At 41.2% G+C, this 18,933-nt stretch overlaps 1 protein-coding gene across 1 annotated transcript in view; it reads left to right on the top strand.

Moving 5' to 3' along the window:
• TRHDE (thyrotropin releasing hormone degrading enzyme) overlaps positions 1 to 18,933 on the top strand; it is a 1,069,075-nt gene that overhangs the window by 970,283 nt on the left and 79,859 nt on the right. The window contains exon 13 of the mRNA XM_082253105.1: positions 18,502 to 18,649. Coding sequence (XP_082109231.1) covers positions 18,502 to 18,649 — 148 coding nt within the window. The remainder of the gene's footprint in view (positions 1 to 18,501; positions 18,650 to 18,933) is intronic.

Below are 18,933 nucleotides of genomic sequence, written 5' to 3'. Positions count from 1 at the left end.
ATCCCATGGTGCTGATTGTTGGGGCAAGGTCAGATGAGTCTGGGCATTTAAAACCTTTGAGATTGACATCACCTGGTCTTCCCAGACAATGATTGATAACAATCCATGACACTGGCAGGTCTCAGCCTTGCAAAGGGGGCAGGGCATGCTATAAATTCGGCAGGGTGCCCAAACTTTTGCAGATGTCATTCTTTTGTTTTCTGTAATTTTGAAAGTGTAAATGATGGAAATAAAATCTAACTTTTGTTGACATATTATAAGAATGTCTAATCTGTAATTTGATGCCTTTTGGAGATTTTTCCATCTTTCCTTGGCTTCTTTATGCACATTAATACAAATTTTTACCTGGGGTGCCCAAACTTTCAATCCCCACTGTATATATATATATATATATATATATATATATATATATATATATATATATATATATATATATATGCACAAAGAAATATCCACACATATCCAAAACAGGTATAGAGTGACTCATGCGTCTTGCATCAGAGATAAATCAAAGCACAAGCATTTTATTGTCAATGGTTTATTGGAGCTCAGTACCTCTTTGTCAAGACACTAAAACTTGGAGTTGAATAGACTAATGAACCCAAAGCCACACCCACCATCAACAGCCAGTTAGCAGAAATCTGAGGACTTAAAAACATGAACAGTTACAGAGGAGGAAAGATGGTGAGATTCTTGAGACTGACGCCACTGCCTTTCGTAACTACTATTATGCAGCTTTATTGGATCAAATAAAAGCTGTGAGAGTGCAAAATCTGGTGCAGCTCTGCATAGAGACCAATCAGCTTCCAGATTGTAATGTCAAAGCTTAATTGAACAAGCTGAAGTTGGAAACTGATTGACTACCATGCACAGCTGCACCAGATGTTGCACTCCCCAGTTTTTAGTAAATAAACCCCTGCCGATACACTTGTTTATTGTTTATTCATTGCACTAAGAAGCACTTTCAGCAGTATTCATCTTGGTAACACCCTTGTTTGGACACTATATTATATTTATTTTCATTTTTGATTTTTGACATATTTAGCTAGTGTATGATATTCATACATATTTGTTTGCACTTTGGCACTTTATAATATCACATCTACATGTATGCACTTTAAGTATTTCCTTTACCATTGCATTTGTATATGAATGTGCCTATTTATATACAGTGTTCATATTTATCCACTGTGATATTTTTTTTTATAATCCTATATTATCTAGTTTAGCACTGCACTACTTTTTATTTATGTTTATGTGAGGTTTGTCATCTCTTTGTGCAAGTAGCTTAAAAATTCCTAGTGATTACTTTACCATTTGTTTAGATAAATACAATATAAGATTCAGTTTTCTTGTAAAATTTTAAAGACACCTTAAAATTGTGGCTGCCCAAGAAATGGCAAAAACTACAATACCCAAAATTGTCTAAAACAACACTTTAACCACTTGCCGACCGCCGCACGACTATATACTGCGGCGGTCAGCCCCTCACAGGCAGAGTGACGTACCGGTACGTCACTAGCCTGGGAGGGTCTGGGGAGCGAGCGCGCGCCGCTGGCGGCACGCTCCCACTCCCGCGTGGTCACGGACCCCCCCGTGCGTGTGACCGGCGGACCCGATGTCCGCCGCTCACTCTGCGATCGGCGGGGGAGAGGGAGAAAGGCAGGCAGCTTGTGTAAACAAGCTGCCTGTCAGTTCTCCCTGTGTAGAGACACTGATCATATGGATCTACTATGTAGATCCGTTGATCAGTGTAACTACACCTCAAGCCACAGCCAATCACAGTTAGAATCACGCCCCTAGGGACACACACAGCCCCTCCCTCTCAAATAAAATTAACCCCTTCACTGCCAGTGTATTTTTACAGTAACAGTGCATATATATAGCACTGATTACTGTAGAAATGTCACTGGTAACCCCAAAAGTGTCAAAAATGTCAGTCAAGGGTCCGATCTGTCCGCCGCAATGTCGCAGTCCCGCAAAAAAAATCGCAGATCGCCGCCATTACGCGTTAAAAAAAAACAACAAAAATGACAAAAATCTTTCCCTTTGTTAGTAAACGCGATAACTTTTGCGCAAACCAATCAAAATACGCTTTTTGCGATTTATTTTACCAAACATATGTAGCAGAAAACAAATTGGCCGAAAATGTTAAAAAATTTAGATTTTTACTTTTTTTTTTTTGGAAATTTCATATAAAAAAATGTAAAAAATATTGTTATTTTTGCAAAATTGACGCTCGTCTTTTGTTTATAGCGCGTGATCAAAAAATCGCACAGGTGATCAAATACCACCAAAAGAAAGCTCTGTTTGTGGGAAAAAAAGGACGTCAAATTCGTTTAGGTACAGCATCGCACGACCGCGCAATTGTCCGTTAAAGTCACGCAGTGCCGAATCGCAAAATACCCCCTGGTCAGGAAGGGGGTAAAATCTTCCGGGGCTTAAGTGGTTAAAAGCCTCAACAGGTTATCATTTTACAGTTAACTGTGCATTATGTCCCCAGAATTATTTCTCCCACTCTGGCATTCACCGTGATACTTCATGTGTGACTAGATTGCTGTTTACATACATGTGCATGCCCTAGACATGCGCTTGCATTCATTGGTGTGTCCTTAGTAAAGTGGTTGCCTTTCATTTTTTTAAATTATTATTTTATGTTATTTATTTAAGATAATTATTGTTTACTTGTTTTTCATCTAGCAAGCCCCCTATGTGGTAGCATAGGTAGGCGACAGGTTCTTTTTATGGAGGGACCAGGGGTTTATTAGACCCATATTGTCTTTCCTGCCCTCCACTGGAGTTAATCAAGCACATATTGAACTTGAATACGTTTCCTGGCCAGGGCAGTCAGTGAATGACAACTCTTATCCTAGAAGTTACTAAATACTCATCACTTCCTGGTTCACTAGCCAAGGAGATTAAGGAATGGATGTTCCCAAAGTTCCTCCCACTCCCCATCCTAAAAGCATTTACCAGAGAAATGGTTGAGCTCAAAAACCACAGCAGGTGGAAAATATGGGTAAAAAAAAATGTACTCATGGATACAAAGTTGTGCCATTATACTGATTAATGCACAGTTTCCCCTTTTCAAGCTAAAATGCAGAAAATATTTTAAAATTCTGTTATTCTTAATGGCTTTTCTTATTTTTCTTACTTGAATGAAGTTAGTGGCTTTTCTCCAATATTGAAGTGCATTATAGAAAAAGCAAAGAAAAGACAAAGATAACACTATAATCATAATATGTTTTCCCCTTATACAATTATTAATAGAAGTTTCCCTCGAAAAAGAAAGAGCTACTGGATTTCATTTTTCTAAATAGCCAAAGCATAGAGTATAGGGAAAAATTAAGAAATATATAGCAGCAAGGCACATAGTTGTAGTTATGGCAATAAAATTAATCCCCCTAAGGACAGCAAACTGTAGCAACCTAAAAGACTGCATAATTTATATCTTTATTGTTAAAATAATTCTGAATTCTACTTTAACTATAATGTGTTATTGTAATGATGGTTGCAATGTTTAGGAACTGTTCCTGAAATAAAAGCAAAATGTATGTGATTCAGGTGTTAGGTATGACTTAAAACAACACTGTGACAATGTTCTAATATCTATTATTAAGCAATGTCACACCCAATCACAAGCAAATGTAAAATAATATCCTTTTAAGCAACAGTCCAGGGAAAATTTTAGAGATAATAATTTATATGGCAGTAAATGCATTGGCATAATTTCTTGTATGATCTTTCCAACCATAAATCCTAATTTCTAAGCAGCTTTACCTTCCCTAGTGGTGACTAGCCAAACAGCCTATTAGATGACTAACTAATACCCACAAATCCTAACAAATAACTTCTTAACACATCAAATGCTCAGCATTTTGTAAATATCAAGTTCTTTCTAAGTGTAATAATCCAGCCTTTTTTTAATCTAGCTATAAGAATTTGATGGGTAATTTGCAAAAAAAAAAAAAAAAAAAGAATGTGATGGGTAATAATCCCAGATGTTACATAAGCTTCTTAGACAACTAGTTAGAAAGCCATTAGGTTGTTGCATATTTGAGAAAGTATTTACAAAATAATTTGAAACTGGGGCTTTTCTAGTGTAGCGCACCCCCTAAGAAGGATGACCTGGGATTCCCCACCCTGCAGAGCCAGGCACACTGAATTTTCACAGGCACTCCAGAGACAGAGAACAGTCTGTAGCTTTGTTTTTGTGGTTTATTGAGGGTTAATAACTTGGATGGGAATGGGGAATTATGGGATGCCCACTTGACTTTAGCAAAACTGCAGTAACATCTTCAGGGACACTCTTCCTATATAAAGTCTTTAGATACAATCTATATACAGCACTAACTTCTTCCTCCAGCACACACTTGCTGCAGACCCCAGCTGAATCACTGTTTAGATATCTGATAGGCACAGTCAGACTTTTAGCAATGGCCCTTTGCAGGCAGGAATGCAAAGTCTCTTGTTGTGTAGAAGTTACAGTATCAGCTTGCATTACTCATCCTGTGGCTACTGATCCCAGCACAATCTCTTCAGGCACTGCACCTTTCACTAGCCTTACAGGCTAACATTCCTCCACAGTCCTCCAGACTGTCTCACATCAGCCCAGCTGGCTGACTCTTCACAAGCCCACTTGGCTGACTCTCAGGAGATCTCCCAGGGAAGGGATTGAAGACTTGGCACAACAGGGGACAGTCACTGTCCTCTCACTTGCTCCTGTGCCTCCAGGAAGGGCTTCCTCTGTGTGTTATGAGAGGATCCTTCCAGCACCCATGCGCCTGGCCCAAAGTCAGCCCCCACAGACTAGGGGGCACCCTTGAGGGCCACTGACGCTCTCCACAGCACTAAATCTCCCTCTTCCACCCGACTGCCCCTGCCGGCATGACTCATGCTTGTTTATGAGGTGGCCTGCCCCCTGCTAGTCCTTTACTGGGAATTGGCTGAGGACCTCATAAATATGCCAAGCAGCTCCTCCATCCACTATGTCTGGAGCATTCCCTAATGTCCCAGAAAACAGGGGGAGGCATCAAAGAGGCTGCTAGAATGAGTCATCCAGCCCTGAGTCACTGAAACCCGACCCAGATTCCCAGCTCAGGCTTGGCCCTGAGCCAAACTAATTTTACCTATACTAACATACTTCCACTAACATCTAGCAAACACTATAGGGTGCTACACTAGGAGTGTACAAGCGTACAGTATCAGTAAAATCTGATGCTTTTTATGGGTAACTTGAGGTCAAAAAACCCATTTAGAGAATATTTTTTGTACTTTTTAAATTGTTAGTGTGGGTCTCACCTGACATAAGAACCCTTGGTGCAGGGGGTGAGCTTACATATTTTGACCAAATCAAAAACTATAGCATCATGATGTTTGCTCCTTTAGAGGAGCAAGTAAAAAGACGTGTACTTACCAACCCATTTGCCTAATAAATAGTATATACAGCTGGTTTAGGAGTATGCAATGTACCCTTTCGCAACATTGGTGGTCACTGGGAGAAAAATGACTCACTTACTTTGGTAGTCAGTGGGAGTAGGTCTGCCTCATATAATGGTCAGATGGAGTACCAATTCTCCAGCAACATTTTCATTGTGATGAAGAATTGCTTAGCACCTGCATCAGTGATTACTTACCAAGGAAGATGAACCATGCCAAGCTCTCAGCCAATTGTTGTTAATGTTTGATCTACACAGAAACCTTTCAGATGATAATTCTGCCTGGAAACAAAATCATGCACAGTGACATCCCTGTTATGGAGACATTAATTAAATAAACAAAATTCTGCAATTTTAACGTTTTGATATGTACACTATATTACCAAAAGTATTGCAACGCCTGCCTTTACACGCACATGAACTTTAATGGCATCCCAGTCTTAGGCTGGCCATACACTATACAATTTTCTTGTTCAACTTTCCTTTAGATTTACCAAAACCATATAATATAAGGTCAAACCTAAACACTTTCAATTTGTATGCAATCAGACAGGCCCTTGCACTACATAGTTGAAGGTAAATTTAAAGGAAATTGAATAAGAAAATTGTATAGTGTATGGCCAGCCATAGTCTGTTGGGATCAATATGGAGTTGGCCCACCCTTTTTAGCTATAACTGCTTCAAATCTACTGGGAAGGCTGTCCACAAAGTTTAGCAGTGTGTCAATGGGAATGTTTGACCATTCTTCCAGAAGTGCATTTGTAAGGTCAGTGTGAGGGACATGTGTGACCAGAAATGTGTGGACTGCCAAAGAGAATATCAGGCACAAGTAAAGTGTAAAATAATATAATTTATTTAAAAATAAGTAAGTAACATAAATGTAAATGGACCTCCAATATACCAAAATTGTGTAAATCAAACCAGATAACCAATCGAATAGTGACACCCAATGAGCAACTGCCCAAACCAAGTATATACAGGAAAACAGGATAAGCGAATATGATTTTATAGGAATATCCCGTATCTGAATCTCTGATACATAAGATTAGCTTCATTCCTAAAGTCCCCATCGACCCACCGGGATCCCCCAAATAAGAGACTCGAGGTGATGGCTAGAGGCCTGCAAAAGTGTATTAGCAGCTGTGGGTTTTCTGCATGTACAGGTGGTAATATTTCAATACAATATGGAAATCTGCAGATCTAGAAAAGGGATCATTACCGGATCTATAGTATATGTTAATCTTATGTTTCTGTCATTGTCATTGAGTTCTCTAAGTAACAGTGATAACTAAAAAGCAAGGGGCGTGGCTTGGCAGCAGATGTAGCCGAACGCAGGCTCTGCTCTCTCCGCCGAGTATCCACTCTATAATCCTGCTAGCACCTATTTGAATCCACCTAGAGAGGTACGAAAGGCATCCTCCAACTCCCCGATGACCCTGTTTTCACCCGTTTATGGTACAGGGACTCGGTGACATGTCCAAGTGGGGCTCTGCTGCTTGTCCAGCGGCGGACCATGCATCCCATTATGGCGGCCTACCTCCTCGGCCAGCAAAGGAGAAGTATAAGGAAGCCGCCAAAAATGTCTTCGCTAAGCCTGTTGCTAAGGGAGCCCCACCACAACCTACCTCTTCCAGTGATCATAGTGGGGAACAATCGGACACAGATAATACAGATCCTCTGAAAGACATTGCTATCTCTTTAACAGACTGGGACCATATGAGTACACCTGCAGACATGTCTGCGTTACATGCTAAACCAGCCCCAGGCTCAGAGAGCCCAGAGTCCACTCTCAGATATATATTCTCAGCTGTGACTACCTACAATATATCTATTACTTCATTAGCTAATGATATAAAAGGAGTTAAGGCAGAAGTGTCATTTATACGTCAAGATATGCAAAAGCTCAGGGGCCGTACTACAGATCTTGAAGGCCGAGCAAGCACTTTCAAAGATGATATAGTGCCCATGCAACATGACTTACTCATACATATACCACAGTTACTAAACATGCTGCATGGTTGGAGGATCTGGAAAATAGACTGAGGAGAAGTAACATCAGAGCTATAGGGATCCCTGAGAAATCTGAAGGGGAGAACCCTGTTACATTTATTGACCAGTGGCTACTGTCTCTGACAGGGAAGGGCTCCTTGTCTCCTGTGGAAAGGGCACATGTAATCCCTGCACGCCCATTACTACTGGGTGCTCTCTCCCATCCCTTCAAATTTAAGCTGCTGACTCATAAAGACAGAGACGCTATTCTTTCCAGGGCTAGAACCCTAGGGGTGGCCCTGGTTGTGGATAATTCTAAATTTTCTTTATTTCCCGACTTTTCTGCTGGGGTACAAAAACGGAGGGCCCACTTTATAGACATTAAGAAGAGACTGCAAAATCTGGACATACAATATGCCATGCTATATCCAGCTAGGCTACATATTGTGGCTAAATGTGAGGTGCACTTCTTTGACAAGCCGGCTCTGGCAGCACAGTGGCTGAATCGGGAAAAAACACTCTACGGGAGTATGTTGCGAATCGTCAATTTATTACTTGAGGAATTTTTTTTACTCTCCTACTCCTTAATGTTCTTTTAAGTTCTGCGTTACCTTTAAGAATGTTCCCCAGGCTCCTTTGTCAAAGCGGATGTTTGCAAGAGCCTGATGAGCCCCCTTTGGAATGAACACTGTCCTGTACTCCATCATTGGGATACTTTACGTAAGCAGCAGGCTGGCTGATATGTTTTTCCCCAAAGTTGTCCCACGTGGACTTAACAGTGTGTTTTATCTGAGTTTCAGGACCCAATTGGTCCAACTGTTCTTTTTATTGCAGTACTTGTCCACCTGTGTTTTGCTGAACCATTTGCCTCTACTTTCATCGCAACAAACCTATGAATGTTGCATGCTTACCCTGGTTACTACAATATCGCTGTTTGCCACTTCTCTGATTGTATATTTACAATGTATATTGACCAGCGTACCTTTGGATATATTTATTGCCAGAACTGTATGGCACATCTGGACAGTTATATATCCCCTGACATTTTCTCAAAGGTGATATGCTTACCAATTTCACTCTACCTACTCCTCCTACACTAGTGGAGTTAGTGTATTGGTTCCCAGAAGTATTCAATTCTCCTGTGTTCATCAGAATATAGATATCATGGGAAGATATGTTTTTTTTTTTTTTGCACTGTACATTGGATGGTCAACAATTCTTGTTGCTAAATATATATATCCCTCCACCCTTCTCGGTGGGAGTCTTGAAGTTGGCGGCCTTCTTTTTTGGCACGGCACCCAGGCATTCCTGCCCTTGTTTTGAGCAATTTTATCAATATCCTGGATGCCTCTTTGGACAAACTTTTGGTACGTGCCTTGATGGGTGTATTACCCAGGGGACCGTCGACATTCTGGAGGCTTATATGCGGAGAGGGGCTTGAGGGATGTCTGGAGGGTGTTACAACCCAGGGTGATGCAATTTTCTTGTTATTCAGAGACCTATGTAGGTTTATCTAGAATTGATTTAAGCCTGGGTAATGAGGAAATGCTTACTTTGATTTTATCAGCTGGGTATGAACCCCATTCGGCAGAGGTGGGGGACTTGAGTCACATGACTTGACTTAAGTCAGACTTAAGTCACCAGTTTGAGGACTTGAGACTTGCTTGACTAAAATTAATAAAAGACTCGACTTGACTTTGACTTGGTATTCATGACTTGAGACTTGACTTTGACTTGAGACATATGACTCGAAATGACTTTACTTTTTTAACTGCTTCTGGCCCACGCTATAGCCGAAGTACGGCTACAGCGCGGACTCTAATTTCCGTGAGGCCGTCTTTAAACGGCCTCCCAGTAACAGGCTCCCCGCGCGCTCCCGCGAGCGCGCATCGGGGAAAATCTGTGTTGGCCGTGTCCCTTGGACACAGCCAATCACAGCAGCCATTTACCACGTGATCGGACCGTGCAATGAGAGATGATCTCATATGTAAACATATGAGATCATCTCTCATCGCCAGCTCTCTTCCTCACACGGAGACTGCAGTGTGAGGAAGAGGAGAGCCCGAACACCGGTAAGGGAACACACAGGAATGTAATCAGGGCACTGATCACCAGTGCCCTGATTACAGAACAGGGGAATAAAATGCCACAACTGCCCACAGTGCCCCCCATCAGTGCCCCCCATCAATGCCCACAGTCAGTGCCCATAGTGCTGCCAGTCAGTGCCCATCAGTGCCTGCTCATCTAGGCACTGATGGGCACCGACTAGCAGCACTATGGGCACTGAGTGTGGGCACTGATGGTGCTGCCCATCAGTGCTGATCAGTGCCACCCGTCAGTATCCATCAGTGCCATCCATCAGTGTCACCCATCAGTGCCGCCTCTCAGTGCCCATCAGTGCCGCCTCTCAGTTCCCAGCAGTGCCACCTATCAGTGCTCATCAGTGCCGCCTATCAGTGCTCATCAGTGCAGCATATTAGTACCTCCTCATCAGTGCCACCTCATCAGTGCCCATAAGTGCCACCTCATCAGTGCCCATAAGTGCCACCTCATCAGTGCCCATCAGTGCAGCCTATCAGTGCCCATCAGTGCCGCCTCATCAGCGCACATCAGTGAAGGAAAAAAATGTATTTATTTTCAAAATTTAATCACAGAAAATAAGAAAAACGTTTTTTTTTTCAAAATGTTCTGTCTTTTTTCTTTTTTTTTTGTAAGAAATAAAAAAGCCATAGGTGATTAAATACCACCAAAAGAAAGCTTTATTTGTGAGGAAAAAAATGATAAAAATTTCATATGGGTACAGTGTAGCATGACCGCGCAATTGTCATTCAAAGCGTGACAGCGCTGAAAGCTGAAAATTGGCCTGGGCAGGAAGGGGGTATAAGTGCCCAGTAGGCAAGTGGTTAAGTTATTAAATATTTGCATTTTCTCTATATGTGTTAAAAATAATGTGCCTGTTATGTTTCTGACACCACAGTCACTTAAAACAGTGTTTTTGTCAAGGCACCCTTTAAGATTATAGACAATATCAAGGCACCCTTCAACATTATGGACAATCTCGCGGCACCCCATTGTAAAATGTAAAAACTGTTCATATACAGTAGATTTACATAATGCAGCAACATCCACACATAGGACACCCAAAGTTAGAGGTGATTCATTCTTCTAAAGCAAATACACTTTTGAACACTGGTACTGACTAATATTCCAATGTTTCTCCTCTCTCTCAATTTCTTTCCATCAATCATCTATTGTCGCCCCAGTGCTGAGGGAGAGGGGCACAGGAAGGTCACACAAGGGTGCTGTGGAGGCAACAGACATCTTTCTTATTAACTGATGATGTCATTGGTTGTAAGGATACCAGTGTCTAGAAAGTCATATTGGTGCATAATGCAAACCTGTGGCTTTGTATAACTAAAAGGCAGGCTTCATCCACCTGCTGGCTTGTATACAATTTTTGATAAATTTTTAGGCATTTTGCCAAGGCACCCCTGAAGAAACCTCAAGGCACCCCAGTGTGCCTGGGCACCTTGGTTGAAACAGGCTGACCTAAATACCTCAGTGTGTTCTGATTTTTAGGACACTGGCTGTTTAACAATGGAAATACAAAACATGTTTTTAGTGACTGTGGTGTTGAAACATGACTGGACGAAGGATTTTGAGCTGTTTGGGCATTCAAAGTGTTTCTTTAATATGCCAAGAAAAAAGCACTAAGCAGTTTTGTTAATGTTGAAAATAAAACAAAACCTTTCCTGACCACTGACTTTTAACTGATTTAAAGGTGAAAATTGGGGTAGATCAGTATTTTGACTTGATTTGTGACTTGACCAAAATAAATGACTTGACTTGACTTGCTTGACTTCTAGCAGGGACTCGACTTGACTTGCTTGCTTTTCGCCACAGTAACTTGGGACTTGCTTGAGACTTGAAGGTTAAGACTTGAGACTTGCTTGTGACTTGCACATGTGTGACTTACTCCCATGTCTGCCATACAGTATCCGATCTCTCCCCTATGGGTAAAATTAGCTAGAGTGGGACCACTAAAGAAGATCCTTGGGAAAATCAGTCAATACTGGTTGGAATTATTCCCTAGCCCTGATCCGGTTATGGAAGCGATCTCCCATTTTCTTGCCATCAATGAAGATACAGCCTCCTCTGGAGTGCTATGTGACACCCTTAAGGCTTTCTTGAGGGGTCAGTTCATAAAGGCAATTTCTCAGATCAAGACAGGTACCAAGGAATGGGAGGGTAAGATTTTACAGAATGAGGCTGAGGGGGCTTTTGTTGAACGCCCGGCTGATGACACTAGGGGGGCTTGGTTGGAGGCACAGGCTATGGCACAACAGATGGCTCTGTCTAAAGTGGAAAACAAATGTTTTTTCCCAGCAACAAACATTCTTTGAAGAGGGTGAAGGCACAGGACATATGTTAACAATTATGGCCAAAGCGTTTAGGGACACCTCCTGTATCCCTGCCCTTACCACACCCTCAGGAGATAGAGTGACATTTACTCCTCGAAAACCTCTCCTACAGGGGAGGAGGTTGCATTGTTCCTCTCAGAATGCCCATTACCTTCTCTTTATGCTTTGGATCCCGCCCTGTTAGACGCTCCTCTTACTATAGAGGAATTGTGAGAGGCCCTTGCATTATCTGCCCCTGCTAAATCTCCAGGTGTCGATGGGCTACCAGCAGAGGTCTACAAAAGATATGCAGACATATTACTACCTAGACTGAAACATACCTTTACGGATGCCTTGAAGCAAGGTCAAAACAATTCAAATCTGTAAAGAAAAGCGCACGCAACCTCGGGCAATAACGCTTTAATAAAGGACAATAACACAGTACATTGGAATTGCACTCACACTTTTCTGCGAGGTGGGGGATTCAAGACACGGGTGCACTGCCTCTGCTGTTACTACAGACAACACGTTTTTGGAGGCGGAGCCTCCTTTCTCAGGTCCCAGGAAACGCGTTGTCCGTAGTAACAGCAGATGCAGTGCACCCGTGTCTTGAATCCCCCACCTCGCAGCTCCGTACAACTTGTGGCTCCGGCTTTGGCTGAGGCTCTCCTGAGGCGCCGTAGATCACGTCGGTATAGTGCGCAGGCGCACTAGAACCGGCATCCGGTGACCAGGCAACACAGGAAGTGAAGGAGAGCGGGGATACAGCGGCGGCAGCCACGGATGAGGAGACCGCAGAGTCACCATCTGGAGGGACGGGAGGAGCGAGTAGCTCCTGTTGGAATGCTGTAAAGCGATTGCCTTAAAGGAAAAGTGTGAGTGCAATTCCAATGTACTGTGTTATTGTCCTTTATTAAAGCGTTATTGCCCGAGGTTGCGTGCGCTTTTCTTTACAGATTTGAATTGTTTTGATCCGCCCCCCCCAGTGGAGTGAGAGAGGAGCAGCAGCAACCAGGACATTTCAGCTAAAAAACATACAAACAAAGGAGGTGAACACATGGACAGCGCCATGGGCTGGTGAAGTACTCCTCTTTGTACTTGTATATCAGCATGTGCATGATCTGTCCTTTTTGATTACTTGAAGCAAGGTCGCCTACCTGACTATGAATGAGGCTATTATCATACTTTTGCTGAAACCGGACAAATCTAGTCTATCTCCTGACTCTTATAGACCCATCTACCTATTAACCACTGACATCAAACTACTGGCAAAGGGTGCTCGAAACTCGCCTGGCTAAAGTTATTTCTAAACTCATACATGGAGACCAATCAGGCTTCATACCAAATAGGTCTACTGCTTTAAACATTCAAAGACTATTTTTAAATCTCCAGGTTCCTGTTGATAACCCTGGTAGCAGAGTGATTCTTTCACTCGATGGTGCCAAGGCCTTTGATAGCGTTGAATGGACATATCTATGGGAGACATTGGCTCGTTTCGGTTTGGGAACTCAGTTTATAGCATGGGTCAGACTGCTCTACTCAGCCCCAATGCTAGAATACGTGTTAATGGGGATCTCACGGAGTCCTTCTCGCTTCATAGAGGCACACGGCAGGGATGCCCATTGTTGCCCCTGCTGTTTGCCCTGGCAATCGAGCCCCTGGCCTGCTATAAGAAACTTCTCACAAATAGTGGGGTTTAGACATGGTGCAAGGGAAGATAAAGTCTTGATGTATGCAGATGATACTCTTATATATATCTGGGAGATGCTGATGCCTCTTCGTATCAAGTCATGTCTTTGATCACTAGATTTGGAGCCCTATCTGGTTTCTCTAATAACTGGAGAAAATCTGTGTTACTGACTCGACCCCTTCCCTCTATGGCATGCAAACTTAAAATAGTTACATCCTTTAAATATTTGGGAATACAGGTTACGGCTGACCCCCTAGAATATTTTCAGTTAAACTTATTCACCCATCTCAAACAATTTTAAATTAAGTGAATAATGTGGTGTAAACTACCCTTAAATTTTACAGGTAGAGTGAACTTGATAAAAATGATCTGGGCCCCACAACTTTTATATATTGTTCATATTTTCCCAGTCTGGATACCTGTTTAGGGAAATTATATGGAGGAAGAAATCTGCTAGAATACGATTAACTACCCTGCAATATGGGAAAGATCAGGGAGGGTTAGCAGTGTCTGTTCCCAAGCTCTATTTCCTAGCATTTCAAATCCAACACTTTGGAGGATGGGGACTCTCAAATTTGGAGGATCCCATAGGTAATAACTCTTCAGAGGAGAAACTTCTAACCCACCTAGAGGGGGATTTTTATGTCACTGGGCAGAGAGGTCCTACATTCTTACTGATGACAAAAAAACAATTGAAAATAATTGGTTACCTCAGAGAAACTCCTTTGGGGCACAACCCTTCTTTTGTAGAGTTACTCAGGTTGAAGGGTTTTCAATTCTGGGAATCTAAGGGCCTAACGTACGTGTGTCAGTTGTATTTTCGGAATATGCTGAAACCTTTCTCAGAATTGCAGGAGGAGTTTGGTTTACCTAGACAACAATTCTACCGCTATCTTCAGCTAAGGCATGCTCTCCAGGCTCAGGCTCGAATCTCTACTATGCTACTGGTTGAGCATGCAGAAGGTGATGCTTGAGAGCAACAGGAAGGGTATGAACACCAGAGTCTATAGGGCATTAGCATTCAATGCACAAGACCGTCCCAATTACCATGTAGGAGAAAATAGGAGCAGGATATAGGGGATATGGATGGTGAGGTATGGGATTTATGCCTGCACTAGATACCACTGAGCTCTGTGTCTCCTTCTTATAAATTGTCACAACTGTTTATCCTGCATAGATCTTACCGCACACCAGTGCAGTTGTTTAACTGGGGTCGTAGAGACGCTCCCTTTTGCCCAAAATGTAAGGTACATGAGGGAGACTTGGTTCATCTGCTGTGGAGATGCCCAAAGCTCTTTCGATACTGAAAGGAAATGACATCTATCAAATCCACTGTATTCTCTGTTACTGTACCAATGGATCCAGTGCTATGTCTCTTGGGAGCGGTGGATGAGGAGGTTTTTCCCCCACCCCTGCATGTTACTGTCATCAGACTCTTATATATATATATATATATAGCTCGTAAACAAATTGCTAGATTATGGATATCTCCCTATGCACCCACAGTTGGACAATGGACTGATCAGGTTAAACACTATGCTTATACGTGAGAAACTGGCGTGTCAACATAGGCGAGCCCATCATAAATTCAATTTGATATGGCAAGCCTGGCTTTACACGCCAGGTCTTGCTCCCCCTCAATTAATTATGGAGTGCTTACTACATTCATAGTAACCACCCGATATGTAGGATAGCATTGCTGCGGTTCACACTTATATGAGTAAATCTTGTTTCCGTAATCTTTACACAACACAGGAGACTGAATTACCTCAGTGTTAAGCTGATTTTCATATGGTCCAATCTTGTTTTTATTCCTTTAACTCTTTATTTTTCTTTGTTTTCTTTTCCTCCCCTCTTTTTTGTTTTTTTCCTAATAATGCCACTACACCCTGCTTTGGAGATGTGTAATTTTTAATCCAGAAGCTTATCATTTGTATGATCCTTATTATGTTCAATTTGTGTATACTATGTAGATGCTGTATGTTTGACAGATATCTGGCTATTTGTACCTTGTGGATTTATAATAAAAAAAAACGTTTTCTGATTAAAAAAACAAAAAACAAAAGTGATAACTGGTCTTCAACCCCTTTACATAGCACCAGGATATTGTCGATTTACCTTAGCCAGGCCCCCACGTGGCCAAGGTACATCGGCAAACAATACACTTTTTCCTATTTCCATAGACCAAGGTGGAGGCATGCATATGCCAGGGCCCATGAAGCCCCCAAAATGGAACCCCTGGTCTAATGGAAAAATGTATCAATGAATTGGAAAAAGTTATTGTTTAACCACATAAGGACCGACCACCGCAGTTTTAATGCGGCAGGCAGCCAGCTGCTCCTGGGCAAAGCGATGTTTCATAAGAACATACAAAGGTGTACAAAAAAGTATAGATAACGCTCTCAAAATAGCATTCTGCCAGGTGGGCCTTAATGGCTACACCTTACACCAACGCATTGGTTTTATTCTTTATCCCAATTCATATTAGAATAAATTCCTAGACAACTAAAATCCTGGTGTGTTGCCTTAATCTTAGATCCATTCAGGCACAAGCCAAGGAAACTGTGGAAATTCTTTGGCATAAAAACGCTGCCAGCCAAGAGTGAAAATATTTGTCCAAATATCACCATAAATTCCTATACTACAAGATAACCCTAATGTTCTAGTGCCAATCTTCCTGCTTTTCTTACCCATTTCAGAAAAGTGACAGCCACAATGAGGGCGATTTACTAAAACTGGTGTACACAGAATCTTGTGTAGCTGTGCATAGTAACTAATCAGCTTCTATATTCAGCTTTTTCAAATAAGCTTTGCCAATAACCAGTTATAGTAAATCTCCCCCCAAGAAGGCATGGGTTGATGAGCTCGAATAGGAAGATACAAAATCCTTTTGAAACACTGTTGACATAATTAATAATTGATTGCAGGTACATTTGAGCTGTGGTTGACCTGCGTTTAGTTTGCCTCAAGCTGTTTTTGTTTTTTTTTCCATTAACACAGGTCTTATGGGCATTACAGCAGCTACCACTGGGAATGAATGAATTAGGAGGTAGCCTCAGGGCTTTAACTTCTTCCGGACCAGCCGCCGCAGATATACTGCGGCAGGCAGCCCCTCCTGTGCGAACCAATGTAGCCCTACGTCAGTAGTGCCTGCTGCTAGGGGAGGAGCGCGCGGCACGCTCTTACCCCAACTCAGCAGCGGGGACTCCGATGCACAGGGCTGGCGGCTCCTATTGCTGCTGGCCACCTGCGATCGCTCCCCGCTGAGAGAGAAGGACGGTCAGCTATTGTAAACACAGCTGACCGTTCTTCTCTCTGGAATGATCACAGAGCGCCTGTGATCCTTCTATATAGGATCACAGGTCTCTATGATCATTTCAAAAACCCACCCCCCCCTCAGTTAGAAACACTCCCCTAGGCTTACATTTAACCCTTTGATCACCCACTGTGTTAACCCCTTCCCTGCCAGTGTCATTATTACAGTAACAGTGCAAATTTTTAGCACTGATTACTGTAGTAATGTCACTGGTCCCACAATAGTGTCAAAAATGTCAGTTAGGGATCCGATCTGTACACTGCGATGTTGTTGCCCCGCTAAAAGGCGCAGATTGCCACCATTACTAGTAAAAAAAAACAATAAAAATTACATAAAGCTTTCCCGTAGTTAGTAGAAGCGATAACTTTTGTGCAAACCAATCAAAATATGCTTTTTGCATTTTATTTTTACAAAACAAATGTAGCAGAAACAAATTGGCCTAAAATGTTAAAAAAATTTGATTTTTTTTTTTTAAATGTTATATAGCAAAAAATATTGTTTTTTTTTTTCAGAATTGACGCTATTTTTATAGCGCAAAAAAAAAAAAAATATCGAACAGGTGATCAAATACCACCAAAAGAAAGCTCTATTTATGGGAATAAAAAGTACATCAATTTTATTTACCTACAGTGAAGTACAACCGCACAATTGTCCGTTAAATTAACGCAGTGCAGAATCGCAAAAAAATGGCCTGGTCATTAAGGGGGCAAACCCTTCTGGTCCAGAAGTGGTTAAAGAAATGAATGCACTATACTTCTGTCATAAATAATTGTAAATTTTAGAAGTATGTTGTAATTATGTTCATAACACATGGAAGCAGTCTTTGCATTAAAAATTAAAGTTACATATACCTTCAATGACTGGCTCTATGTGACATGAATAAATGGGGATTACTGGAGTGGGTAATATGAGGATAAATACTTTTAAGCAATAGGTTTGAAAAAACAGAATTTAAGGTAAATTGAATTTGAAGACTAAATAATTCAATGTTTAGATATCTAAAATAGTTAATGTTGAAGCAGGACCCACAGTAGCTGCTACAATGACTGGGCATGAAAGAAAGATGTGCTCATGCTGTGTCCTTTTTTTTTTAGCTACTTGCCTGCATTAAAATCGTGCCCTCCATTATACCTACCAGTACAACAAAGACTATTTTCCCTTTAAACTGATGTGGAAATGCAATGTCTATAGCTGCTCAAATAATTATTCAAGGTTTATTACTTTAGATGGCACATGAGGGACATTATTTCATTTAAAAAGTGCTAAGGACACACCTGATACTAACCATATATAATGACTTCTTACTAAAATCTAGAGCCAAGTCTCTTTTGGGTTGTACTGTATGCACATGTACTGGACGTTTTATTTGATGTTCCTTTTGATGCAGATCAAACATGCAATACAAGTATAAAAACCAGAAGAGAACAAATGTAAATGATGAAAATTACCATACAAGAAAGAATAAGAGACATATATTGTATTGTTTTAAAGAGAAATGTATATATGAGTAACTAATACTATCCTTTTAACACAGAATGATTGAGAAATTGATTTACTGGTTCCCACATTTAATTCATCATCAAAGAATGTGCCTTTTGCTGTGTTTGAGAAATAACTTCAAACATCTATTGTTAATCAAATTTAACATTCTTTTTTCTAATTTTTCAGAGCTGGATATTTGACACAAAATATTCCCTTGGAGATTATCCGATACCTTTCTGAAGAAAAGGATTTTCTTCCTTGGCATGCTGCAAGCCGAGCTCTTTATCCTCTAGATAAATTGCTGGACCGAACAGAGGACTACAGTATATTCAGTGTAAAAGATAAACTATTTTTTACTGTAAAGTTAAGACCTTGGTTTTGCTCTCATGGAAACATACATAATTTAATTTTTTTTTATGTATATACCATCTTTCAGTAGCGAATGCAAAGTATGACAAAAATACAAAAAAAAATTGCCTTTGTACACAGAGTGGAAATGTTTGAAATTGTGTGACCATAGTGAGCAAAGCAGTTTATTAACTCTTCACATATATTATCTCTGAGTCACAAAGTGGGAGAATTAAATATCTTACTGTGAAATGCTAACATAAATTCATA

Source organism: Pelophylax lessonae (assembly GCF_965119305.1).
Source record: "Pelophylax lessonae genome assembly, chromosome: 4".
NCBI lineage: Eukaryota > Metazoa > Chordata > Amphibia > Anura > Ranidae > Pelophylax > Pelophylax lessonae.
Note: the sequence above shows the minus strand (reverse complement) of the source record. Positions and strands in the feature narration are given on the sequence as shown.